The following is a 26,937-nucleotide window of genomic DNA, read 5'->3' as shown; positions in this document are numbered from 1 at the left end:
AGCAGCGCAGCTCCAGCTCAGCTTTCACAACAACAGCGCAGGGAGACATGAACGCCGCCTTCTGAGACGACTCATCCCATTGCGACGCCAACACACCTCACGGGTACTGCTCCTTGTTCGCCATAGCATATTTGTCCTGTCATTGTTGTCTTACGGGCGTGTCGGTGTTGTCACGCCGGTCATGACGAGGCATGACATGGCCTGCTTACATGCTAAGTTAGCTTAGCCGCCGACAATACGATTAGTGAGCCAGGAGGTGAGCTTCAGTCATGTCTCACACACATCTGTGACGTGTGTCACAATCTTGTTCTGATTATTAATATTTGATTCAATTGCTCAATTGATTTGGTTTTATATCTATATTGTACATTACATTGGATGTTGGTGCAATGTCTGTTTAATAATGATATTAATGCTGCGTTGCAATGTGACATGATGTCTGATGCTTCACACACACCAGGAGCCTCGCCCGTCTGGAGCTTCTGTAGGGATTATACAACTTTACTACCTTTTTAAATCTACACTTTGTACTCTTACTGCAAAAACAACTTTTAGGTGGATAACCTTAGACGTGCAGAATTATTCAACCCTTAGTAAATAGAAGTATATTTAAGTGTTCTACGAGTATAATTATTTTATAGTATACTTGAGGGTTACTTTTGACCTTTCTTATCAAAAAGAAGTACATTAAAGTGTACTATGAGTATACCTTTTAATAAAGTTGAAGTAGTATTTACAAATATAAGTTTAGTATACATAGTACTTCAAAATAGTATACTAATGTATACTTATACTCAAGTATACTTAGTGAAATGTTCGTCAAGTACTACTTTTTATCTTTGGGCAACTTTATTACTGTGGTGATGCATAAGTAAACGGTGCAAAGGTTTATGGGAGTGGTTGATAGATGGAAGAAGACAGACTTTTGGTGTTATTGTTAGATGATCACAATTAAGTTGGGCAAATGGTATGGTGTATGGTATGGTATAGTATAGTATGTTTGCTCATTTGTAAAACCTTTATGTATCTTAAAGACATGCACACAAAAAAGAGAAACATTTAGAGTTCTAGTACCATTCATAAAAGGTTTGGCAATACGAATAAGAGAGATGACCACGTCCATGTCTGTCTTGCCTTTGATGCTTCATCTATTGTGACAAATGATATTTAAGTCAAAACGCCATAAATTACAGGTAAGATACAGCGGCGTAGTAGTCAGAGCATATTACAGGGAAACTTAAGTTTGGCGGTTAGTATTCAGCATGAGGCTTTTAAATGTAGTGCATTTTATCAAAATACATTAATATGTTACCTTGTACGTTGGTAGTATATAGAATTGTCTGATCCCTATGTCAGCTCAGATACAGAAAGGCCGCGGGAAACCTCAAACTAGAAGCAAGCCTGCAAAAACCGTTCGCTAACGGCTGCTGTATTTATTGTTAAGAAACATTTGACACCCAAAGTAGTCTGTCTAAGGGCCAGGGTGGTGCAGGTTTTTGTTCCAACTGATCAAGCATGCACAGTTTAACCAATGAGGTTTCAGCTTAAACAAGCAACACCAGACTGACCATAGACATATACTGTATATATGTAATAGACACCGCATTGACTGCAGACGGATGTGTATAACGCGCCGCCATCTTGGTACAGTCTCATCAGAGGCAGCTGCGCATTAAGAGCTGCAAGGAAAGAGGTACTTCACAATCTTAAAATACAATTTTTCGCTGAATTCTGGACCGTTTTCCAATTGGTTTGGTCCGTTCAAATCGTCATACATGTAGCAATGATACAGGGTGCTTGGATATTTAAAAATGCTGGTTTTACTACTAATTTTGTCAGCAGACGAGCAAATGTCAGAAGATGCTGGACTTCTGTGCCGCTTATGGATGATCTAATGAGCGGAGTATATACAAACTAGATCTCGTGGGATCACTATTCACAGGTAAAATGTAATTAAGGTATAACATAGTATGGGCAGGTTGTTATTAAATTATTGATTATCATTAATGTTTAGCTCTTTTGTAATAAATTGTTTTTTGTAAATCTATTGTCCCAAGTCCGGTTGCATCAGAAGTAACTTCTGTCAAATTAGTTTAATTTCTAAGAGGGTTTTATTTAAAATCTATTACTGACATAGTATCAACAATCAACTGTCATTTGTACGCTGCACTTCTTATTGCATTGCAGTGATCCTAATCATAATTTTATCCCACTTTTTCTCAATAGAATATTTCATTTGAAAACATTATGTTATATTGTGACATTATCCTAAGCATACCTTTCATCAATGAGCGATTTATGATCACTTTTATAGTGTAAACACATCTTTCCTCTATAGACGTAATGCACTGTAGGAGCAAGTGGCACTGTACCAAGATGGCCGCCCTGTATTGATTTTTTTCATTAAAAGTGTAGGACATATTATATATACAAGTCAACATTTTAATGAAAATGTGTTCAATTTTGTCATGAAATTTGAGAACCAGAACATGTATGTAAGAAGTTTTACTTCTTATCCATACCTGCTCACGTAACCAATGATTTGGAACTTAAGTAGCATCTTGGATGGTGAAACATCTTCCCAAACTCTTATCTTACTGCCATGCTTTCCCTTTGACCTAGTATACCGGTGACAGATGCAACTAGCTAAACTAGATTGATTGTCATGCCGCTCAACCAATCACAACGCTCTACAGCTCACTCGGCCAATAAAAAAGACACTAAAGACGGCACCTGCAGTATTTCATTATAACTTTATCAGTCATTTGATAGATCCAAATGCATTTAAGGTTGAAAATTGTTTAAGGCACACATTCTGTGAAATATACATATAAAATGTTACGATTGTATATTTTTCATTCTTTCCAATTGTATTAAATGCAGCTTATATATACTGTATACCACATATGTCAAACTCAAGGCCGGGGTGCCAAATCCCAAAGCAAACTCATTTGATGTGACAGCGTTAAAATAGGAAGTCCAAGACTAACTAATTGTAAAGCTAGCATTGTAATATACACTAATTAAAACTTCAACTTGTTTTATAGAAAGCAGAAATAACTAATTTAAATGGGAAGTTTCAAAAAAAACAAAACGATGACAATTAAATTGAAGAGTCTGAAGTAAACCTCATAGATGTTGAAATTATGAAAATAAATAACAATAAATTGAGCCTCAAATGATTTAAAATCAGACTGATATGATTTCTCTTTTTTTGAGGAAGCCTGGTTATTGACTGGTCCACAAATATATAGTCAATTTTTTTTGGCCTATGATGCACATGGTGATTAACGCTTGGGCCTGTGGTGATGTCTTTTAGGCACAGAACAAACATGATGGTGAAAGATTTTACAGTCAATTAATAGTTATTTATTAACTTAATGGTGTTTAATAGTTTTGTTTTCTTCTATTTGCTCCAATCACAGACAAATGAAGTGACCTCCAGAGCAACATGTCGTCGTTCCAGGTGGTGGACTACTCGCCTGGCAGTAGTGTCAGTATCATGGAGAAGTCCAACTACGCCCACGTCATCTTCCAGAATGTGGGGAAAAGTTTCCCTCCTCAGGCAGCCCTGGAGTGTCATTACACATTGACCTCCTATATTACTCCCAACCCCAAAGACTGGGTGGGGATATTCAAGGTAAGTTTCTTACCATTGAAAAACTAACATTCATTTAATTCTTTGTTTTAATGTTTTGAAGTATTACTTTTTTGTCATCTGGAAATATGTGTAAATGCAAACTCTGATGATACATTTGAACTAGATATTCATAATAACAAATGTTGCCCTTTTGAATAGACCTTCTGAACTCAAACTGAATTTTGATGTGGGAGAGATTATTAATGTGTATTAATGCGGAAAAGATTATACCCAGAGAACAAAAAATATATATATTTTTGAACAGTCAACTTTTGCTCCAGTCAAGTCACATAAGAAATGCATTTGATGCAGCAAGTAAAATGTGATTGATCCGGCTGTTGAAAAATAAATGCTACACATATGGTGGACATCAATACAACATTTGAGACGGCAGCGTAAAGAACTGCTTCAATTTCAGAAGAATTTAGAGTACATGGCCCAAACTTGTCAATGACTATTTTGGGAGGCTCGTTATTTACTTTATCTTGACTGTTTTACTGCCATTTCACAAGCACTGCTTTAAGAAAAAAACACATTTCTTATTAAGAACAAAAAATCTTTCCGGTTGTGTTAATGTCTCGGTTACAATATAACAGTACCTGAAGTTTATAATCTGGCTTAGTGAGGCTTGTATTCAGTAGGGTGTGTATTGTAAAGAATCTGGTGAGACAATACATATCACAATACAAAATATTGCAATAAATTGTGATACTGTAGAAGCAATGACGATTAGTAGTATCATATGGTGCTTCAGAATGTACAGACGACATGACTCTTGACAAAGTTTTAACCCCCTTTATTGTTCTAAAACCTAAACATGTCCAAACACCAACTATAAAACCTGCTGGAGTCGACCGTATCCTCTCGTCCTCTGTCATCGCTGGAATCTGGTGTGACTGTATTTTTCCATCAGATGCTGAGGACGTAAAGATCTAGTTACCAGAAGTGTAATTGCTACACAAAAATGAACAAACGGCATGCATATTTGGATGCCTAGTGTAGATTAAAAGAATTAAGAATTGATCATTTTATACACATTGAAATATAAACCATATAATAACTACGATAAAATATAAATATGGTTTAGAAGCACAAAAAACAATGAATACGAAACGTTGATACATTGATGTTGAATATCATCTAATAGTATTGCGAATATATATATATATATATTTCTATTATCTAATTCTGTAATAAGTCTATTGTGCACTGTGTATCTCCTGCAAATGCTCTATTGTATTCGTAAAAATCGATGCAACAAAAAATCTTGCTTATATCTTCTGCTGCTCAAACTTTGAGATGAATCGGTTGTTTTTATTAATTGCTCGTAGGTTTACGGTCGGCCCATTAACAAGTACATCTGTACCTTCCCTAATGGTACAACTCTTCACTACATTCCTGCGAGCTCACCGCACGCTTTATTGTGGTCGCTGCGCCGCCAGAAGAAGGAAGCCTAGAACACGGTGGGCTGGCTTTAGTCGCTTCCTGCTGGGGGGCAAACATTTGGTGCTCTTTATGAACCACTCTGACTCTTATTAGAACCTGCTCTCCCCACACACTTGTACAATTGGCTCTGTCTTTCCACCAGCGATTCCTCTGCTTCCTGCTAACCGCCCTCTGCTCCGCTCTTTTATCCGGGCCATCAAATCTCACACGTAATTAACAGGAAATGCGAACTAGGAAACTTAATGTGTCGTTAAAGTCCAAGGACAAACACTTTATCATTTGTCTAAGAAGCTACTTCAAATCCACCAGCTCAATTAAAAAGTAGTAAAGCTGTTGGTTTTATTTGGAAAAAAGTCGATTGGAAAATGTAATTGTCGTAATCCACGCTAATGAAACCTGTTTGATGGTTGGTGCTTTATGTTGAGAAACAAGCTGCTGCTTTGCTTCAGATCCTCACTATACATCTGTTTCTATAGGAGGGTGTTCACATTTGAGCTGTTATTGTTGCCTCGTGTGACCTCTTGTTTTAGCCTCGAGAGATAAATCAAAGCTTATTCTAGCTTATATTTATTTTTTACTCTTTTATCCTAACATTTCTTCTATGAACTGACTTTGAATTACTTTTGTTTCACATTGCTTATACTGGTTTTACCTATAGTGTTTGTATAAACATATAGATTGTGAATGTATATTTTTGACTTTTAAATTTAATTTATGTCGGTAGAAAAACATGTTTTTCATGTTTGTCTAGTTTGTAAAGTCCATGGATAGAAAAATCTTTCAAAATATATTTGTCAACAATTCACATTTAGTTTAGTACTTTTTCACATTTGTATGTTTATATAAACTCAAAATATAGATAATATGTATGTTAATATAGGTATCTATAATATGTGTACCTATATAACCATACAATTAACATACAATATAAAATTACAATTATGTAAAGACATGAAACATTATGTGCAATCCTGTGGCATGTAGAACACTTTTAGATATTTTAAAATATTTTTAAAAGACAAAATAAATAAACAAAATGTAAGTCTTTTTTCTATAATAGCTAGTCAAAAATGACAACTAAAAATTTCACCAGATTAAATGAACACGTAATTAACACAGTTGCATTTATTAGAGTTTGTGACAATATTTGTGTATCATTTAAATTAAAAGATTTAAGTAATACGTCTATGTAATATGTAATATGTTTTGAGAGGCGCTATTTGGCAGCAATATTATAACTTTTTCTTATTTTTGTTGATTTCAAATACGTTTTTCAAGATACATTTTCCTTTTTAGCCTCTGTTGGTCAGTCATTTTAAAAGCATTGGCAGAGATAAATGCATAATCACATATTCTTCAGAGTCTTGATGTACTTTGAGAGTGTTTCTCTAATGTTTCTCTCAATTTTACATAAATATTTTAATGTGGGTCCGTTTATACACTTTTTTAAACTGCCACTCCTTGTGACTTCTTATTTTATGACCACGTGACTGGGTTTGTGTAGGTCTTGTGTTGGCTTCATTATCTCAGGATATAATAATCTAATATCTAATATTTTTGCATTCTGCTCACAACGGTGTATCAACATGTAAAGAATATATGACTTGGTGCTGACTATCCCTCTAAATATGGTTATTAGTATGTATTTTGTCATTTCCATTGTATTTGTCTTATGTGTATTTTTAAACTACTGTTTTGTTGGTTGCTGTATTGATATTTGATTGTATTCTTTTGTCATTGCTTCTCTGAATTGAATCATAAACCGACAATTAAAAAATATATACTGTATATATATATATATATATATATATATATTTTTTTAATTTATTTTCACGTCATGGAGGTACAGCTTAGATTTCCTTCTGCCGTAAGATGTTGCAACAGATCTCTCCCACAGGCTTAAATGCACTTTTAATTGTTGAATTATTTATTTAAATATTTGTATGTGTTATTGCTCCTCCGGGGATCAATCAGGTATCTATCTATCTATCTAAGCGCTTAAACTGACAGCAGAACAAAGTCGACTGGGTTTCATTTAAGTTGTGCACAGACTCCCCCTAGTGGATGTTCCTGTTAACAATCAGTAAACTTGGACAAGCCTGCACGTGTGTGTTGGTGTTAAAAAATTATTTACACTCGTTCTGCAGGAGTAATCAAGCTTGTTACAGCTGAAAAGTCATTTAATATTGCATTTATTGATCGGGTGTCATGCAGTAAACACGTTCGGATGCCCTGTGGAAGCTTTTGGTCGTGGCATGTTTGTCGGGTCGTCGGGGAGAAACCCGCTGTCTGTGTGTGTAATTACAGTGTCATCACCCTGTTCCCTCACACCTTGGCTAAATGATTGATAGGTGCTTCGCCTGTGATTATTTTATAACATCACTCCTGTGTAGGAATGCCTCTCTGTACCGGACCAACTGTCAGTCAAGTTCACTCTGCAATTAGCTGGATTATTTATGTCTCCTGTGCGCTGGAGTGCAGCACACGTGAGCGAGAACACAAGCAGAGAGCGACAGGGAGTCTGTCACGGAGTTGCTGACTCTCTCGGTCAGAAGTGGAAAGAATGTTCTCGCCCCTCGTTTCCATGTTCACCTATTACCGTTGTAATTGCGTAATAAACCAAAACAGGTCATTACGACTCGCACAGGAGCATCATCTCACCTAAAGTTTGACAAATGTTCCAGCGTTGATTTAAAGCTACCTCACATTTGTTACATCCTAAAATTCTACAGTGTATTAGCATGCACAGATAATGCTCGGCATGTCATTAAGAGAATTCTTTGTGTCGCTGTTATCGTCATTATTTTCAGTATCATGTCACAGGCTGACAGTCCTAATAATTTAAATCATGAAGGATTCCTTGAGTGCCACAGGTAGCACGACATGAAGTGTGACGTCATGAAAGTGTTTGCCACATGCTTGCTGAAACCCAGTATGTGTGTGTGTATATGTGTGAGTAGCCCTGACAGCGAGAGTGTGTTTTTTTTTTTTTTAGAGAGAGGGGGGTCGACAGATTTACGACTCAAGCCCTAAGTTATGATCTTCTACGAATTCCCTTTCATCAGCTGTCAGCTACCAACACCAGAAATCCCAGGAATTGCATCTCTCCGGTCATTTAGTGTCAAATTCTCACCTTTTTCTTTCTCCTCTGTGTACATTTTTTTTTGTTTCAAGCGCACAGCAGGTTGTTTTGGTGTCGCGCTGTAATTCGTAGCATGTGTGCGAAGGTACACACCCTCGTGCTCCTGTCTCACACCTTTAATGGTGCTCTGTTTTGGGCCCAGAATATGCAGAACCCTAGTGGGGGAAAAAGGTGGAGTCAAGAGGGAACTTTTGGAAGTCTTTCTTGAAGGTTCATTTTTTTTAATGTATTTTGAATTTTAACATTTTTTCTAATTATTTGCATCCTCAGGTTGGTTGGAGCACAGCTAGAGATTACTACACCTTCCTCTGGTCTCCTATGCCTGAGAACCATCAACCAGGAAGTGCCGTGCACAGGACCGTCATTTTTCAAGGTTCGACACAAACTCACACACACACACTCTTCTCTCACTTCCCTAACTAAGGCAATCCCAAAGCAACTCCTCAATTTAACAGCACATATAAAAACCAGCGCTTTTATTTAATAAGGGAACACAACCACAAACGGCGGCCTGGGACCTGAGCACCTCTACAACCACACACACAAACACACACACACACACACGTTGGAAGCTGCTAAATTCTTTTACTGGGCCTGGAATGGTCAGATATTAAGCAATGAAAACATGCTGGGTTACGTCTGCAGACAGTAAAAAAGGTCGACTCCTAAATCCCAGGTTCAATACGTGTCGACAGTTAAGAGTAAAAGGTGCTTACAACACTTATTAAGGAAGTTTAATCAAATATGAATCCAGCACATTTACTTTTGAGATGGAATTATTGCAAATTATTTTTTTACAAACTTTAATAAATACTTTTGCCTTAGGTAAATATCAAGAATTTTATTATTATTTATCCTTTTATGTGTATTTAAAATGTTTAAATATATTATAAAAACGAATATATTATTCAAAATCTACAGAAATACAATTTTATTTTATTTTAATTAAAATTGACTCCTTTTTTAGGACGTTTTATCCTTGTTGTCTCTGGGTCAACGTGACCTGAAGGCCTGAAAACAAATGTGTTTGTGGTATCCCTTGTGTTGTCTTTGGGTCAAGATGAACGACCTCCACCACTGCATATGTATTAATGGAAGCCAGGGAGGTCGTTCACCTTGAAACAGAGACAACACAAGGCTTAACCAGGATTACTTTGTGTTAGACACAGATAGCATGTTATAACAACTCATGTTTCTAACAAGAGTTCCCCTGACAACTATCGGTTATTTTGTCATCACCATGAACATTGTAAAATGTCAACCTTTGGTATGAAATTAAAATGTCCTCTCGCTTCAGGTTATTATGTTCCTAAATCGGATGGAGAGTTCTACCAGTTTTGTTATGTGACACACTCCGGTGATATCAGAGGAGCCAGCACACCCTTCCAGTTTCGATCTGCCACGCCCACCGACGACCTGCTGACTGTGACGGAGGACGAGGGGAACTCTGACATACTGGTGGTCACCACTAAGACTGGCTTGCTGGAGGTGGGACATGTCACTTTACTTTTTCTTCTTTTTTGCAATCACCATTTCTGTAGCAAAGATTTACGGAGGGCTGTTTGATTGACAGCAGCTGTGTGCTCACTTGTTGCCTGACTTACATCTAGCCCTGCAGAAACAGAGAGACAAAAGTGTTACTTGAAACTGATCCAACAATCCAGATTTTTTTAAACGCTGCTGTGTACTCTTGAGAGATTGACATTTTCTTTCCTGTGTCACTTCTTTATTGACAGCTCTGACAGAAAATTTGTTGAAACGATACCAATACTTATCTGTGGATATCCGGTGGAAAAAGAATACAAATTATATATTATCCCATTAAAAACAAATACTTAAAAGACATTTGTGCTGTGTAGTACATTTTTATTTGTCCTTTTTTTTTTCTCCTATGAAGTCTTCTATGTCTCATTTGGATACAACAAACCCACTTGTTTCCTAATCTGTCATTTTTATCAATCTTCTCAGTGTTTCCGTAATAATGTTCTACTGTTTCTCGGGTCAGAGAGTGGAGGAGGCTCAGCAGGAGCGTCAGGAGCTGCTGCAGACGATGCGCCTCCTTCAGGAAGAGAAGCAGCAGCTGCAGGAGGAGCAGAAGCGTCTGGCCAGAGAGAGGGAGCAGGAGAGAGAGACATGCTGCCTGCTCCGCACACACAACCAGGTTGGACCAGGAGTTTGAGTTTAAATGTGATAATCATACAATTTATTACATGTTTGGACTTTTGTAACAGATGCTGTATTATGCCTCAAAGTAAGACGAGTATTGTATCAATTAATTATATTTAAAATCTTCTTTTTAATTTAAACATTGTCATGTTTATTGGCATAAGCAGAACAGCTATTTTTTCAACAGTTGTCTACAATTGATTTATTAAAATCTATAGATTAATTTATCAATAATACAAAATATAGAATATTGTTTCATTTAGAGTTTGATAATGGATTATTTAGATATATGTTGTTGTTTTTTTAAGTGTAATTAATACACCCAAACTTCGATTATATTGTCTAATTTGCCAAAAATATTTATGGGGCATAATTTTTTTACATGGATACATTTACTTTATTATTCCCAGAGTGGAAAAGTATAGAGAAGCAGCATTATCGTAGTGAGTGTGTGTGTGTCTGTGTGCGTCTGCCTGATCTTATTGTTTAAATACACACAACATCTCAACAAAATGGCTTGGAAATGAGTCTTCTGACAGCTCAAATGAAGGGAGGGGAGAAGGGGGAGAGGAAGACCCCCATGAAAATTAATATTTGTCCAATTTTTACAATTGTAAGATCCTTGTAAGACACATCTATCCTCTTCTCTCTCTCACTAAGGAAACGCTTAGTATTTTAGCCGGTACATTACATAGAAAGACAAAGGAAATCAGAAAATAAATAATAGAAGAGATTAAAACAAATTAAGAAAGAACACTCTTAGGGCTACAGTTCATTTGCAATTTAGATGATAAACTCTGCTTCTCCATTTTATGTCCAAATTTGTTGTCTAAATGCAGCCTGAGTTACCATTTATATATTTCTGATTGTGTAGTTAAGATGGAACAGTCATTAAGAAGGAAACGACACACAACACTAAATCCCCCAAATTCACAGTAAACCACACAAACCAAAAATGTGTTGAAAAACAGAGTTCGCAGAGGTTTAAACAGCCTTCCGACACCAGTCTTGACAAGAATTGAGATCTCTTTTACAGAGTATTAGGCTTCTGTTGTCTTTGATTTCTACACTGGAGTTGTAACAGAAGAACCTACTCTCTTTGTTTTAAACTTGATAAAATCATGTTTTTGCCTGTAGGATATCTAGTTTCTGGGTGGGTGCATAGAGACGGAGCAGTAGGAGCCAGTTACACGTCACTGATCACAGGTCTGACAAACATCAAAGGAAGGGATGTATGAATAATAATCTGTGTATGTGCTTGAGGGACTCAACAATGAGCTGTAGCGTGTGTGTGTGTGTGTGTGTGTGTGTTTGTGTGCACCAGCGTGTCACTGCTTTCTCTGGCTCTTTTAACGACATGACTCAGTTGGTTGAGAACAGAATTCGGGACTTGATGGAGAATTCTCGGGCATCTGGCGTCAGGGCCGGTGCCATCTTAACCGCACAGTGAACAAACATGACGTCAAACAACATACACACTCACACACCAGCAGCCCCCCTCCGCCCCCCTACTCGCCCTCACAGTCAGGTTCTACACCACAGGGCCCCTCTAATGTGCATTCACACATGCGCCGGCGTGCACACGCTCACAAACACAAACACACTCATTATGCCACCCGCTTGCAAACGCTTTTAGTCTGTGTGTGGAATGAGAGGAGGGTAGTCCGCAAAACCGCTTTTCTGAAAAAAGAGCCCTGCCCAGCCTCAGGGACAAAACACCACTCAGTCACGCGATCCAGTGGCCGCTGTTTTCTCACTCGCTGCTTCCTCCGTCTTCCTGTCTGGAGTCTCTCACTTGACTTGGACGGGATCCACACTTCATTTGACACATCAAGTATCATTAAAAAAACACTCGAGCAATCCGATCACTGAAACTCTTCTTTGTTTAAACATCTCCATCTGTTATGATTCGTTTGGCACAACATCATGAAAAAAGTGCAGCCAGAGCAAATCTCCGCTCTGTCTAGTCTCTTATCGCCCTCTAGTGCAGCTTCAAGGTTAAGACCCGAACCTGCTTTGAGTTAGTCCTCGGCTCTTTTTATGGACAAAATAAATTACATGGAAGTCCACGCACACACACACACACTGGTATAACCACGCTGCTTTCCACTCACCGAGCATGTCCATCTGCAGATATACGACTTGTTGAGTAGGTGTGTGTTTGTGCACCAGTCCTACTCTTTTACAGTAGCCGCATTAGCTCATGCCGGTGCTTGATCAACGTTTCCTTTCACTTTAACATGAAAACTTAAGTACATATTTGGTGGCTGCTAATTTTATGACGCCAATTTTTATAAGGTCTTTACGCACTGCTAAAGTGCTTCCCAACCATAAAATCATACAGCGATCGGCACAAAGTCGAGGCCAGAGGGAGACGTGCCCCGAGCGCCGACGCCTGCCCTGCCACTCACTGTTCTGGATTGATCGGCATGAAATGTTCCTCCTCAAGGTGTAACTGCCTGTCTTCTGCTGTGTGTGTGTCACCCTACACGTAGACCAGAGGGTGTGTGTGTGTCGGAAAGGTTTTTCTTTTATGTGAACAAAAGCTGATTGAATGTGAACTTGATTGTGATCAATGGCAAGTTTAAACTTGAGGGCGTCCTTAAAAGCCACAACACAGGTATTTCTTATGCTTGGCTGGATCAACTGACATGTTTATAACCTGCTTTAAGAACATTAAAGTCCATTAAAATTATCTGATTATTAGAAAAACTTAAGGAGACCGTTTCCTATTTGCAGATGGACTTCCATTTTCTTTTTATTGCAAATAATATTTAATTTTATCCTATTTATTTATATGGTTTATATATGATATAATATGAAATTTAATTATATTTCAAATCCAATTTACATGTAAATATTCATAGCGTTTGTTCATGTTTGTTTTTCAATTAAACCTCTGAATGCTAGATGGCAACATTCATTACATCCTCTGCAGCTTGAGGAACAATGAAACCATGCATGATCCCTGCGATGACTAAGGACGAGAGGATGCAGTCATCTCCGGCAGCTTTTCAAACTGATGTGTGGACATAGTTTGGTTATAAAACAAATGAAAGTAGTTAAGACTTGAGATGACTTAAGAGCCACACTGACATATATCTGGTGACATTATCTACCAACACTACCTTTGCAATCAAAGGACTGAGATGTTACTTAGCCAGAGTTGCAATCTTTTTTGGATTAACAGTGACGATACATTTCTGAAGTGATTTAACCTCAAATATAGAAACATTAAAAATAAACTTATTTGTCTTCTGACTTCACACATTTATATAAGAATGCATGAATTTCATTTTCCTCACTGACCCTTTTACCGTCTTTTATTTTTTTTCTAAAAATATATGTTATCAAGAGTAAATGGACTGTGAGTCTATCTCTACTTGAATGGCAAACATAAATACAGATTAGTCTTCCTCCTCCCTTTTTCAGCACATTACAGTATTACAGGCGTCTAAAAATGTGCTTGCATGTGCACCGAGCGCTGACATTTTTACAGCTGGGATACCAACGTGTGCCAAAAATACTGTTGACAGCTATGTTGATTAATTGATGCATAATTTGATATAAGACTGCAGAGAAAAACAGATTCTTTGCATAGTACTTGTTAGAATATTTTACATATAATGAAATAAAATTATGATTAAAATGTCATCTGCATGGCCATTTGTCATCTAGTTTAGTGGCTCATGTTGAAACTGAGTTTGTGTCTCATGGATGTTTCTCTCAGTTGGGAACATTCCTATTTGCGTGATTATCATATTTAGGCTTCACATATGACGTTTTGGAATGATGAGTAAGCACAGAAAACTCCAGCCAATCTATCAGCAGCTGTTCATAACTTCTTCATCATCGCTGGCGCTAATCTCTGTCAGTTTCTGGACGGAAATCATTAGAAATTCGAGAGAACCTGTCACAAAACAAAGGAGTAAAAGTGGAGTGTTGATTTACTATTTGTTTAATTTGTCATGTTCCAATCAAAAGGTTCAGTTTGATCCTAATTCAGCTAGTATCATTGTGTTCTCTCCAGCGCTATAAACAACCTATAAACTGATGAGTGTTTGCTGACAGATTTAATACGTTCATTTTATTTAGAAAGTGACAAACAACATGATGGTAATAAAAGATAAACTTTTACAGGACTTTAAAACCACAGCTTTATGTCAAGGATGAAACTGTCTAGAAGTGACAGTCGCTGTCATTCATCTTGAATGTTGCGCAAGCACTCATCTCTGCTCTCATGACTCGGCTAGTTCAGTCTGTGTGATCTCCAGCTGTCGCCCTGTGCCCGCAGGAGCTGCTGCGCTCATCACAGGGCCTGTCGGAGGAGAGGGAGGAGGTGAGGAGGAGGCTGGCGGAGGCCTCGGACCGCGTCCGTCAGCTGGAGGAGGACCTGCTGGGAGTGACTCAGAGAGGCCTGCACAAGGAGACAGAGCTGGATCGGTGAGCGGAGGATGTGTCAATCAGCAGCACTTCTTCATAGTTGCACGAACATGGGGGTTTGGAAAGCAGTGTTTGAGGGTTTGATTTCTCAGCCGCTGTCTTTTTTACCTTCACTGCTCATTTTGATTATCCAAGACATATATTCTTATTTTCACATTCACTACAAGATTGTTGACGGAATTTCTTAATCATGATTTACTATATTTGTATTGTACCTCACTATTTGTATCGGTTTACTTTTCTACTTCTGTGAAACAAGAAGATCACTATGCATCACTATGCCACAATTTATATATAATTCTATCCTTTACTGCCATTCATTGACTTATTTGTTAATACTTCTATATATTTTTATATATATTGATGCATGAACAGTTGTTCAATCCAACCTTCCGTCCATCCATCCATCCTCCCATCAATCTTTCCGGCGATCAATCTATCCATTTTTCCATTCATCTGTCCGTCTGTCCATCCATCTGTCAGTCTATCCAACCGTCTATCCATCTATCCATCCAAGAATACAACTCATTCATCCAACAGTCAATCCTTTTATCCGTCCAACCAGCTGTCTGTCCATCCAACCGCCTGTCTTTCCATCATTAGAAGTATGAAAACACTGTCTCTGACCCAATGCTGTAAAGCAGTTTATTGGTCACATCACAGAGTGTCCTGGCGGCTCGTCCAGACAAAGTGAAATAGTGAAGAATATTGTCAAATAATACTATCTCTACTACATAATTCAAGACTGTTCAACATCAAAGAATCTACAGAAAATATGAAAAAAGTAAAATTAAGTTAAAATTACGTATAGTACATATTGTTTTCTTTAATGAGACAATGTAAATATATCGTGATAGTGCCATTAAATATGAGTAACACACATTTGATTTTATATCTAAACTCTTAGATTTCGTATTTTGAGTATACATTTGTAAACATTGTCTATTTAGGTGATAAAGATCTGGATAAAAGAGTCCGATTGAAACATGCAAATATGATATTAAGTCACTTTGTAATCAAATGTTTTCTTATTATATCTTGTTTGATCATTTGATTCGAAGTGTACCATTGTATAGCATTTAAACAGCTGCTGCTTCATATCACATAGTGATGGAGAAGATGAGGATTGACTCACACATTATGGTGTAGACTTCTGCTGTTCATTTGTTTTCTAAATAGTTTATCTTCTGGCTTGTAGTCTGCGTGACCGTCTGAAAAAGCTGACAGTGGAGAGAGACAGTCTGGAGAGCCAGCTGAAGAACGAGAAAGACGAGAGAGACCACTACAAGGTATAGATGTTTACTTCTCAGGATGCTTCTCTTGCTAGCGACTGACGTTGTTGTCCACGTCGCACACAGGCTCACCTCAGGACCACCGAGCTGGAGAACACTAAGCTCAGTGCTGAGCTGCAGATGCTGAAGGCGGTGGAGCTGAACCGAGAGGTGACCATCGCTCAGTTCCAAGAAGAGCTGGAGAGACTTCGGGCCTGTGTGGTGCAGCGGGAAAACCTGGAGAAAGAGTTGCTGACTCTCAAAGCAGACAAGGTGGAGAATAAATGAGAAAAGAGTAAAAGTTTAAGTGTGTAACTGTGGCTTTAACTCTCCAGGCAGAGCTGGCTCGTGTGCGCGAGCAGCTCCGCCAGGCTGAGGAGCAGCTGCAGGCGTCCAGACAACAAGCCTCCATGTTGGCGTCGGAGCTCCGAGACTCCTCCAGCGCCAGAGATCAGACGATGAGCGAGCTCTACCTGGCCCGTCTGGAGGCTGACAAGCTCCAGCAGAGTCTAGCCGACGCTCAGGCCGAGTGTCAGCGCATGGAGAGCCAGCTGGACCAGTTGAGAAGCTCCGCCCAGAAGGAAGTGGTCAGTGACAAGTTAGCTCTGCAGACACTTTTAAAGAGTTAGTTCTTCAAACAAGCAAGCATGCAACACCATTAATAAAAGAACATGTCAAGTTATGGAAGTGCATCAAAGCTTACGATGCTGCTCTGTGTCTCAGGGGGTCTGCACCAGCGAAGAGCTGTGCACCAGCATCGTGGCAGCGTCTGAGGCTGAAGCCGAGCTGCAGAGGGAGGTGGAGGAGCTGAAGCTGCGCCTCCACATGGCTGCAGAACACTACAAAGAAAAGTACCGTGAGTGCCAGCGACTCCGCAAGCAGGTGGCCAAACTCAACACCCCTGAGTCCCAAGTGGTAAGAGACGACTAAATCATGAAGGAGATCATTAGTTCTTTAAATCTGCCATTCAGTGTTTTTTTTGTCTAGTAAAATTTCACCAACTTATTATAGTTTCTTTAGAAAATAAATTGAAATAAAACTGATATTTTCAATAAATAAATACTACTCTTTCTTCCCCTCATAATATCGCAAGTCAGATAATTATTTTTTACGTATCTGACTATTTCTTATTCTCAAATTACCTTTTCCTCATTAAAGTTTTTCATTCGTTACATTTTTTAAAATACCATTTGTTTACTGTGCTCCCAAGGAAGACATAATTCCATAGGCTGCCATTACTTTGCTTTGAATTTGTGTTGCAATTTAGATTTCTCTATTAAGTGATTTATTTTTTGATTATAAAATAATTTTTGTTATAAATAATTAAAGATGTGTTTACTACTCTTGAAAAAGTATTTTGTTTCATGCTTTTTTCGTTCATATATAAGTCTATTATTTCGTACATCGTTGATGTTCTTGAAATTACTGGGAAGACTTGCTTGAAATGTCAAGGGTTGATTAATTAGATACATAAGTTACTGATCGTGATTAAATAATCTTAATTTTTGTCTCTTAATATCACTAGATTTTATAGTTCTGCCCATTTCACATGCGACTAAAATGTATCATTCTTGTACATGAAGGTTATTTTGGACCTCATAAGAAACCATAAAGTAGTTAGTAATAGAAGTTTAATTTAAAGTTCAATTTTCAGGAATTAAAGAGAAATGCATGGACTGAGACAACAGTGGAGCCTCTCACTTCCAGTCCAGACTCTCCCACTGCAGGTGAGACAATAAAACAATTCAAGAAATCAATTCATGTTGACTAACTACAGATGACTATGTAGTTCATGTATTTCCCCTCACAGAAAACATGGCAGTTCTACAAGAAGCCTCTCAAATGACGCTGCCCCTGGAGCTCAGCATTAGCGACAGCTCAGTCAGAAACATGAGCAGAGATGCAGAGAAGGAACAGACAGTGAGTGTCACTGTGAAGGAAGAGAAGGTGATGAGCAAAAGTCTTCCGGAGGAGAGTCTGAGGATGTCCAGCTGGGTGGAGGTGGAGAGCCAGAGGTCAAGTGCAGGAGAGAGCAGCCATGACGGGCAGCAGGCCGGGGAGCTGCCGCAGGATGACACCAAGTCTGTGGTGGAGGAGCTGGTCATGATGGAGGAGAAGTGGAAGGAACAGTGCGCCATCAACGAGACGCTCAAGCAGCGTCTGGCGGACGAGGAGGACAGATTCAGAGTGAGACTTTTTCTTTAAAAACATCTCGTATGACTGAAGTGTTTCTTTAGTTTCATCTGATCAGATAAGGGTTTATTAGTCGAATTATAAGATCATATCATACAAAGATAGTTGGCTTAAAAGATTTCAAAGTCAATGTTTGAGGGACACAAATACAACGCCTCTCAGTGGTAGGAATGTGTAATGAACCAAACATTTTTTCCACGTGAAAGTCACCTGTCTTAATTAGATTAGATACATGGGTTTATTTATATCTAAAAGCACCAATATGTAAGATTGAAACTATAGTTTATGGCTCCTACTAGAGTTGGAATGCTGTAACTGCAATGCTGCAACATCCATATTTGTTTACAAAGCAGGAGAAATAATGTGAAATATAGAAAATTATTCCTTATATTCTTTAAAAATTGACATTTTCTTGTTTTTGTAATTAAAGCAAAACTACAGAACAGAAAGAATATATATATGTATGTATTTTTATATATTTTAAATCTTTATTTATTAAATAATTTTCTCAAATGGGTGTTATTTATTTATCATGTTTGGTAGATATGAAAATAATTGCGTGCTTAAGTAACCATTAGCCTGAACTAGCAGCTTGAAGTGTTGAGTGGCATTTATCTGAGAGCGTTTAAATAAAGTTGGGGCTTTGATAGTCTTCTGGTCCGGAGCTGCTGCTAATGGTGCGGCGCTCCAGCAGCAGCCGTGCAGCCTCACTCTTTACGACTGTTTACCTCCAGCACCCGGAGGACGGAGCAGGCCGGCGAGGAGAGGGGGAGCAGACGCCCCACCTGAACTTAACCCTCTAATGCCGAGCCGTAAATCCTGGAGGGGGAGAGAGGAGGGGGAGGCGGACAGGGGGGGAGATGAAAGGGAAGCCGAGAGGGAGGTGGGAGGGCACGGAGAGGCAATTTAGGAGGGAAGAAAGTTACATGGACAGACAAGAAGCAGAAATGTGGAATCTTTAAAGGAAAAGAAGTGCGAGACAAGAAGGGAACAAGGAAACTCCTTCTACAGATTTACTGCCTGTAACTCTCTGTCCCTCAATCCGGCCGGCTGCCCTTCTTTGAGTGGCTGTCACGGCTGTCAATCACATTTAAGATGCATTGTGGGCTCTCGCCAATGACGTTCAGACGACTGCCTAGACAAAGCTGATTCTTCGGTGTGAGGGAGACACAGAGACAGTTATGACCGTCACGCTGGTATTGAGTAGTTTGCTGCCACACACTGCTTAAGAGCTGGAATCATCCTATTTACTCTTACAAACTTGTTTTCTTTCTTCCTTCCTGTTGATTTGACCAAACCCTTGTACACGTGTGCAGGGTTGCAGCGGACTGTCCCAGCTAGTCGGAGCAACAGCTAGAGGACGGAGCTCACAAATATAAAAACCACTGCTCACACAGCCACATACAAACAGAGATCATTAACCAGAGAAAAAACCCACATTGCCATGAAGCAGAATTTACAGTCTTAGAGGACTTTATAAAGTTGAGGAAACTGAGGATTTGGAACACTAGGGGGAGCCAGAAACGCTTTTTTAAATGTCTACAGATTGTGTCTTTTTAAAGAGCCACTTCAAAATTTGAGTTAACTCAAACCAACAAGCATCGCAATTCAAACATACCTCTGCCAAGGAGGTCATTATTATGATTTGTGTATCATTGCCGGGATTTTGCGGGATTCAATTGTTACTACAGCTGCAGAGAATGTAATGACTGCTGCCATCTAGTGGTCGGAAGTTTAACTGCAAGACAATTGTGTGACTCTTTGCATGTTAATCTGAATAATTTGTTTCACGTGCACTTTATTGAAATATAAAGCATAAAAAACTATAATAAGTATAAAACATGGCAACCCTGTGTTAGAAAAAAAAACAAAAAAACTTACTACAGTTTTCGGAAACGTTAATAGTGGTAAAGATGATTGTATATTTCCTTTGTCTGTCCTAGTAACTCGTACTGCCACCTTGTGTCTGAATGAGCTCATTGCCATTTCAAATGCTTAAAAATGTGAACATGATGTAGTTAAAATGAAAGCAATCATGTTGTTGTTGTTTCTGGAGGTGCACATGGCGGAGCGAGCCACTGAGGTCATGGAGCTGAAACACAACCTGGCTCAAGCCCTGAAGGACAAGGAGCGCCTGCAGGAGGTAACGTTCATGTCCTGGTCTAGTTAGTTAGTCTTATGTCCTGGTGAAGTTAGTTAGTCTTATGTCCTGGTGAAGTTAGTTAGTCTTATGTCCTGGTGAAGTTAGTTAGTCTTATGTCCTGGTGAAGTTAGTTAGTCTTATGTCCTGGTGAAGTTAGTTAGTCTTATGTCCTGGTGTAGTTAGTTAGTCTTATGTCCTGGTGAAGTTAGTTAGTCTTATGTCCTGGTGAAGTTAGTTAGTCTTATGTCCTGGTGTAGTTAGTTAGTCTTATGTCCTGGTGAAGTTAGTTAGTCTTATGTCCTGGTGAAGTTAGTTAGTCTTATGTCCTGGTGAAGTTAGTTAGTCTTATGTCCTGGTGAAGTTAGTTAGTCTTATGTCCTGGTGAAGTTAGTTAGTCTTATGTCCTGGTGAAGTTAGTTAGTCTTATGTCCTGGTGTAGTTAGTTAGTCTTATGTCCTGGTGAAGTTAGTTAGTCTTATGTCCTGGTGAAGTTAGTTAGTCTTATGTCCTGGTGTAGTTAGTTAGTCTTATGTCCTGGTGAAGTTAGTTAGTCTTATGTCCTGGTGAAGTTAGTTAGTCTTATGTCCTGGTGAAGTTAGTTAGTCTTATGTCCTGGTGAAGTTAGTTAGTCTTATGTCCTGGTGAAGTTAGTTAGTCTTATGTCCTGGTGAAGTTAGTTAGTCTTATGTCCTGGTGAAGTTAGTTAGTCTTATGTCCTGGTGAAGTTAGTTAGTCTTATGTCCTGGTGAAGTTAGTTAGTCTTATGTCCTGGTGTAGTTAGTTAGTCTTATGTCCTGGTGAAGTTAGTTAGTCTTATGTCCTGGTGAAGTTAGTTAGTCTTATGTCCTGGTGTAGTTAGTTAGTCTTATGTCCTGGTGAAGTTAGTTAGTCTTATGTCCTGGTGAAGTTAGTTAGTCTTATGTCCTGGTGAAGTTAGTTAGTCTTATGTCCTGGTGTAGTTAGTTAGTCTTATGTCCTGGTGAAGTTAGTTAGTCTTATGTCCTGGTGAAGTTGGTTAGTCTTATGTCCTGGTGAAGTTAGTTAGTCTTATGTCCTGGTGAAGTTAGTTAGTCTTATGTCCTGGTGAAGTTAGTTAGTCTTATGTCCTGGTGAAGTTAGTTAGTCTTATGTCCTGGTGAAGTTAGTTAGTCTTATGTCCTGGTGTAGTTGGTTAGTCTTATGTCCTGGTGAAGTTAGTTAGTCTTATGTCCTGGTGAAGTTAGTTAGTCTTATGTCCTGGTGAAGTTAGTTAGTCTTATGTCCTGGTGTAGTTAGTTAGTCTTATGTCCTGGTGAAGTTAGTTAGTCTTATGTCCTGGTGAAGTTGGTTAGTCTTATGTCCTGGTGAAGTTAGTTAGTCTTATGTCCTGGTGAAGTTAGTTAGTCTTATGTCCTGGTGAAGTTAGTTAGTCTTATGTCCTGGTGAAGTTAGTTAGTCTTATGTCCTGGTGAAGTTAGTTAGTCTTATGTCCTGGTGAAGTTAGTTAGTCTTATGTCCTGGTGTAGTTGGTTAGTCTTATGTCCTGGTGTAGTTAGTTAGTCTTATGTCCTGGTGTAGTTGGTTAGTCTTCAACTCATCAATGCTAACTCTGATTTATTACTTTAATCTGGACGAACAGAGGAGCTGAAGTTGTCCTCCTGAAACTGCCCCTGAACTTCTCCCTGATGTGGCCAATTATTGGAACCTTCTATTGACGAGCGCTCATGTTCAGCATTTTAACTCTTCCATCTCCCCCCCCTCTCCCTCTGTTCTTCCCCTCTAATGAATACATCCACAGCCGGCCACTACAGCGCCATTATACAGTGCAAATGCCACAGCACGTGTCTGTTTCACCTCCACAACCCTGGTTTAAATGTTAAACCTGATAGCAGCGCGCTAATGAAGTCATCACAGCAGGAGGGAGGGGGGAGTCTGCAGTCTGACACCCATTACAGTGATGAGTAGATACTAATGCTGCTGCTGCAGGAGCCATCGCTGAGGCCAGTGGAGGAGCTCAGAGCTCATGATGAAACTTATCATTTAGTCCTATTGAATTAAGTTTAACATTTAATGTTTGATTGAAAATGTTGTTGTTTTTATTTTTTAATAATTTAATTAGTTTGAATATTTTCAAAATGAATTGTTTTTTTTACACAGAGTTTGATATTCTATTCTTCAAATAATACATTTTCTAAATTCAATATTTTTTTATTTGTAGCCTTTTAAATTCAATGTAAAATAGTTTGTATAATAGTGACACAATTCAATATCAAACTTTATGTGTAAAAAAATATTCATTCAATTGAATTATTCTTTTTAAATCACCCTTTCAATATAAAAAATATTTAATTCAATTATTTAAACAACATTTTTGGAAATGCTTGTAAATAAAAACAACATTTCAATCAATTAATTTAAATTAACTTTAAATTCATTGACCGTGAATATTCTGATGGCACTTCATACATTTTTTGCTCAGGAATTCTCTATGAAGTCAAACTCAGAGGTTGAAATAGAATAAAATAATCAATCTTTTTTTTTACAGAAGCACTAAAAAAATCAATTAAAGTCAAAATACATTTGAAAAAAAAGCTTTGTCTATGTTTTATGAGTTCTGTAAATAAAAACGCTTTAATCTGTTGATGTGTTTAATTAATTGACAATTTAGGTAAAATTATGCTTATTCTTTTCTCTAGCATATTTTAAATTTAAACTTTTTTCACAGAATAAGTGTTCTTGAAGAGGAAAATGCAGTTTGATGATTTTTAACTCATTTAGTAATTGAGTCAGATATGCAGCGTTATTTTCAAAATGAAAATTAATTTTGTTATCTAAACCCATGTGTTATCTCAGGGTCAAAGTGACCTGGTGTCCAAAAAAAAATGTGTGGCTTCCATAAATACATAATCTGTGGTGGAGGTCGTTCACCTTGACCCAGTGACAACACAAGGGATACTGCAAACACTTTTATTATCAGGTCTTCATGTCACCTTGACCCTGAGTTAACGAAAGGGTTAAGGATGGATATCCTTTATGTTTTAGCAGATACTGGTGGTGCTGACACCTACATTTTGCCTAAATTATAATTTTTTCCTGTATATGTATTCTTTTTATTTTTTTATTTTATTCTTGTGGGATCTCAACTGTTTTTTGTTATCTTGAGTTCAGTCCATCACAACGATAGTTGCACCTCCAGGACTGAAGTTTCTTTTGTGTCTTAGGAGCTGCAGCGTTTGGTGTCCAGGCAGAACCAGGAGGCGGGTATCGAGTCCAAGAAGCTGCTGGTTCTGCGTTATCCTCTTCCGTACCATCAGCAGCCCTCTCCTCCACCGCTGGTTCCCCAGAGACCTGCCGAGCTGCAGTTTGGCAATCCTTACTCCGTTGATCCACTAGGAGGTGCTCATCTTACTCCTCTATTAGTGATGGACTGATGAAGCTTCATGAAACAGCATTATTTTCAGTCCACTAGATGTCACTCTCTGCTCTAGTATGTATTTGCCTTGAAATCGATTCTATTTAAACATCATTTTTCAAAGTAAGGGCGCCACCTACTGAGCTCTCAGCAACATGACACTGCTTCATGAAGCTTCATCAGTTCGTCACTTCTATGGACTCACCAGTCTTCTCCTCCACAGATGAAACCGATGTGTCGCTGAGTCCTGAACAAATGGTCCGCCCTCCCCCCGAGGCGCCGGCGTGCGCTGCGCCGTGCGCGCCCCCAGTCACGCCCACGAACCCTGCCGCTCCTGGCTGGAGCGCGGTGGTTTGCATCCAACCTTCTCGCAACACCAGCCCGCTGGAGAACAACGACAAGCCAGCAGAGGAGGCCATCAAGGTAGTTGCCATGACGACCTTTTTAAAGTAGTCATGTGTTGATGAAGCTTCATGAAACTGTGTCTTGGTTCTAGAGCTCAGTAGGGGGCGCCATCAGCTTATAAATGATGTGAGGTTTCAATAGAATTGAAGTGATTACAGAAGAGAGTGACAGCTAGTGGACTCAAAGAGTAAAGACAGTGTTTCATGAAGCTTCATCAACACATCACTAGAAGGAAGGCTGCAGAGTTATGGGATGTTGACTCACTCGGAGGATCTCCTGTTGCTCAGGTGGGGGAAGCAGCTGTGCCGTGTTGCGAGTACCAACCCAGCCGCCCCCGTGACACCGGGAGGAGCTTCTGTTTCGACTCCAGGTGAAGAAATGAAACACTCTTGACATTTCCTTTATATATTTTTTACCTGTGAAGTTGGGTTTAATTGAATTAATTATGGTAGGTTTTTGCAGATAATTGTTATTTTAGTGTAAAATGTGTTAAGATATGAAGAATTTGAATATTATTTTTCACTAACATATTGCAATTGTATTGTATTGTACGACAATAATAGATTAAATTAAACCCTACTTTGTATTTTGTGTGTGTCGTAAGGGCCTTTTGAGCACAAAATGAAGAGAAAAGCCTCAATAAAATGGTTTAACAAAACAACTAAAAACCTAATTTAAATTAAGCTACCGTATTTGCCGCACTATAAGGCGCCCATAAAAGCCTTTAATTTTCTCAAAAATGAACCTGGTGGGTGACTTGTTTACAAACACTTTCATGATTCTGTGTCGACTGAGCCGACACGCCATGGGCGGGATTACGTCATTGCGTCATCACGGGGTAAGATAAACGACTCGCGTCACATCATGGCGGACGGCTATGGAGCGATAATACTGCCGCCGGTTTGAGCAAGTGAGTCTTGGTTGTTGTACACTCAAAATCACTCTGCTGCTCGCTCAACCAGTCATACACACGTGTTCAACATGTCATACACGTGCGCTCTAGCTGTCATACATGCGCTCAACTTCACTGCTGCTCACAACACCAGTCTCACGCGCTGCTTGAAGCCTTTTAAACATCAGTTGAACATCGTTACCATGGAAGTGAACATAGTTGTCAGAACGCTTAATAAAGTTTGACTTTATCTGACTGTTTTGTTGACATTCCCTTTAGCACAGCTTTATCTAGTGGATGTATAACGCAACCGCAGTCAAACGTTTGACTTTATTTTTTATTCTATGCGCCTAATAGTGCGGAAAATACGGTAATATCATATAAAATATTCAAATAATACGTTGGATTTGATATAACTTGTTAAAAAATCTGATGTAAAAGTCCTTGAGCAAAAAGCTAATGTCATATTTAGAATAATAATAATAAATAGTTATGAAATAAAACGATCAGTTTGGAGTTGATCTTTGACCTCATGAGGGCCACATAAATACAGTCAAATACAGTCTGACCCGGACCACACTTTGCCCAGGTCTAATCTCACTTGTCCTCTCTGTCTGTCTGTCTGTCTGTCTGTCTGTCTGTCTGTCTGTCTGTCTGTCTGTCTGTCTGCAGCGGCGACGCCCACAAGCGCTGCCCGCTGTGCTCGGTCATCTTCCCGCCGCACTTCGAGCAGCGCAGCTTCGAGCAGCACGTGGAGAGTCACTGGAAGATCTGCCCGGTGTGCTCGCAGCAGTTCCCCCTCAACTGTCCTCAGCAGACCTTCGAGCGACACGTCCTCACGCACTTCGACGGCCACGTGCTCAACTTCGACCAGATCGAGTGAGGCCGTCGCTCCCGACGCGCTTCAAACGACGCGCCCGCCGGCTAACAAGTCATTTCTGTTGTTTTACTGTCGACATCAGCACTTTTTACTGCTTGTTTTGCACTTCCTGTTCATCTCACGCAGGTGATGAAGACGGAAAGAGATTTTTTTAAGTGTAAATCAGAGTCTCAAAGAGTCGATATCTATGATGGAGATATTTTTTAACTGCTGTGTGACGGCGATGTGAATCAGCACTTTGTGAACGAAGGCTTTACTCTGAATGTAATGTACATAAACAACAATCAGCGGAGGAACTCGCACTTCTGCCCCCATTATTTATGTCCTGGTTCTTCAGTACGTGCTGCTCCGTGTGCAGGTTCATCTCCCAGTCGTGTATCGCTGACGTGACACCTGGTGTTACTGTGTCTCCATGTGAGGATGTCAGGAGTGAATAAACATCATGCGTCTCAACCGCTGCTCGCCTGGTTCTGTTTTTACTGCTTTTTATTTTCATCATGCGATCAATTATCTACTTTATTTTAGAAGCTTTTAAGTGGATAGTTTGATGAAAAAGGTTTTGACATACAAACAAAGATAGAAATATATATATATATATATATATATATATTATAAATGTAGAATGTTTGTACTATTTATATCTGGCATTAAAACTCAAAGATGAGGATATTTTGCACAGAATTTATTATTGTATTGTAATAACTTGTCAGCCATGTTTAAAGATAAAACTGTAATATTTTTGTGACGCATTAGAGAATAGGGTCAAATAAAAGGAAAATTATTTTAAGAGGTACATTTCATTTTAACATGATTAAATTAAACTAAAGATGATTATGGTAATTTAATATTGTTAAATGCATTACAGTATTTTGCTTTCAATGTTTAAATAGAAAACTATATTTTTTTATACGTGTATCTTGAAGAA

The 26,937-nt window shown here is 38.8% G+C and overlaps 1 protein-coding gene across 2 annotated transcripts; it reads left to right on the top strand.

Annotated features, from left to right (window-relative positions):
• tax1bp1a (Tax1 (human T-cell leukemia virus type I) binding protein 1a) lies at nucleotides 1–26,470 on the top strand. 2 transcript variants are annotated; one of them, XM_087787585.1, is made up of 17 exons: nucleotides 1–103; nucleotides 3,426–3,640; nucleotides 8,499–8,601; nucleotides 9,526–9,716; nucleotides 10,234–10,389; nucleotides 14,689–14,837; nucleotides 16,036–16,126; nucleotides 16,196–16,381; nucleotides 16,444–16,695; nucleotides 16,832–17,023; nucleotides 17,763–17,835; nucleotides 17,919–18,295; nucleotides 20,358–20,444; nucleotides 23,645–23,819; nucleotides 24,059–24,258; nucleotides 24,528–24,610; nucleotides 25,805–26,470. In XM_087787585.1, exons 2-17 carry the CDS (start codon nucleotides 3,452–3,454, stop codon nucleotides 26,013–26,015), a joined length of 2,715 nt encoding a protein of 904 aa, XP_087643711.1. In that variant the 5' UTR covers nucleotides 1–103; nucleotides 3,426–3,451; the 3' UTR covers nucleotides 26,016–26,470. The 2 variants fall into 2 exon arrangements, with proteins under 2 accessions (XP_087643711.1, XP_087643709.1); XM_087787583.1 differs by having other exon boundaries at nucleotides 17,898–18,295.
• The last annotated feature ends 467 nt before the right edge of the window (nucleotides 26,471–26,937 follow it).

This window comes from Callionymus lyra, chromosome 3 (genome assembly GCF_982586985.1).
Source record: "Callionymus lyra chromosome 3, fCalLyr1.hap1.1, whole genome shotgun sequence".
NCBI lineage: Eukaryota > Metazoa > Chordata > Actinopteri > Syngnathiformes > Callionymidae > Callionymus > Callionymus lyra.
The sequence above is the reverse complement of the archived record's forward strand: the minus strand, read 5'-3'. Positions and strand labels throughout refer to the sequence as shown.

Excerpts from the sequence above, each read along its gene's own strand:
- tax1bp1a (XM_087787583.1), top strand. The coding sequence starts at position 3,452 with ATGTCGTCGTTCCAGGTGGTGGACTACTCGCCTGGCAGTAGTGTCAGT. Across the intron at positions 3,641-8,498 it reads ACTGGGTGGGGATATTCAAG|GTTGGTTGGAGCACAGCTAG; the intron begins GTAAGTTTCTTA and ends TTGCATCCTCAG. Across the intron at positions 9,717-10,233 it reads CTAAGACTGGCTTGCTGGAG|AGAGTGGAGGAGGCTCAGCA; the intron begins GTGGGACATGTC and ends TTCTCGGGTCAG.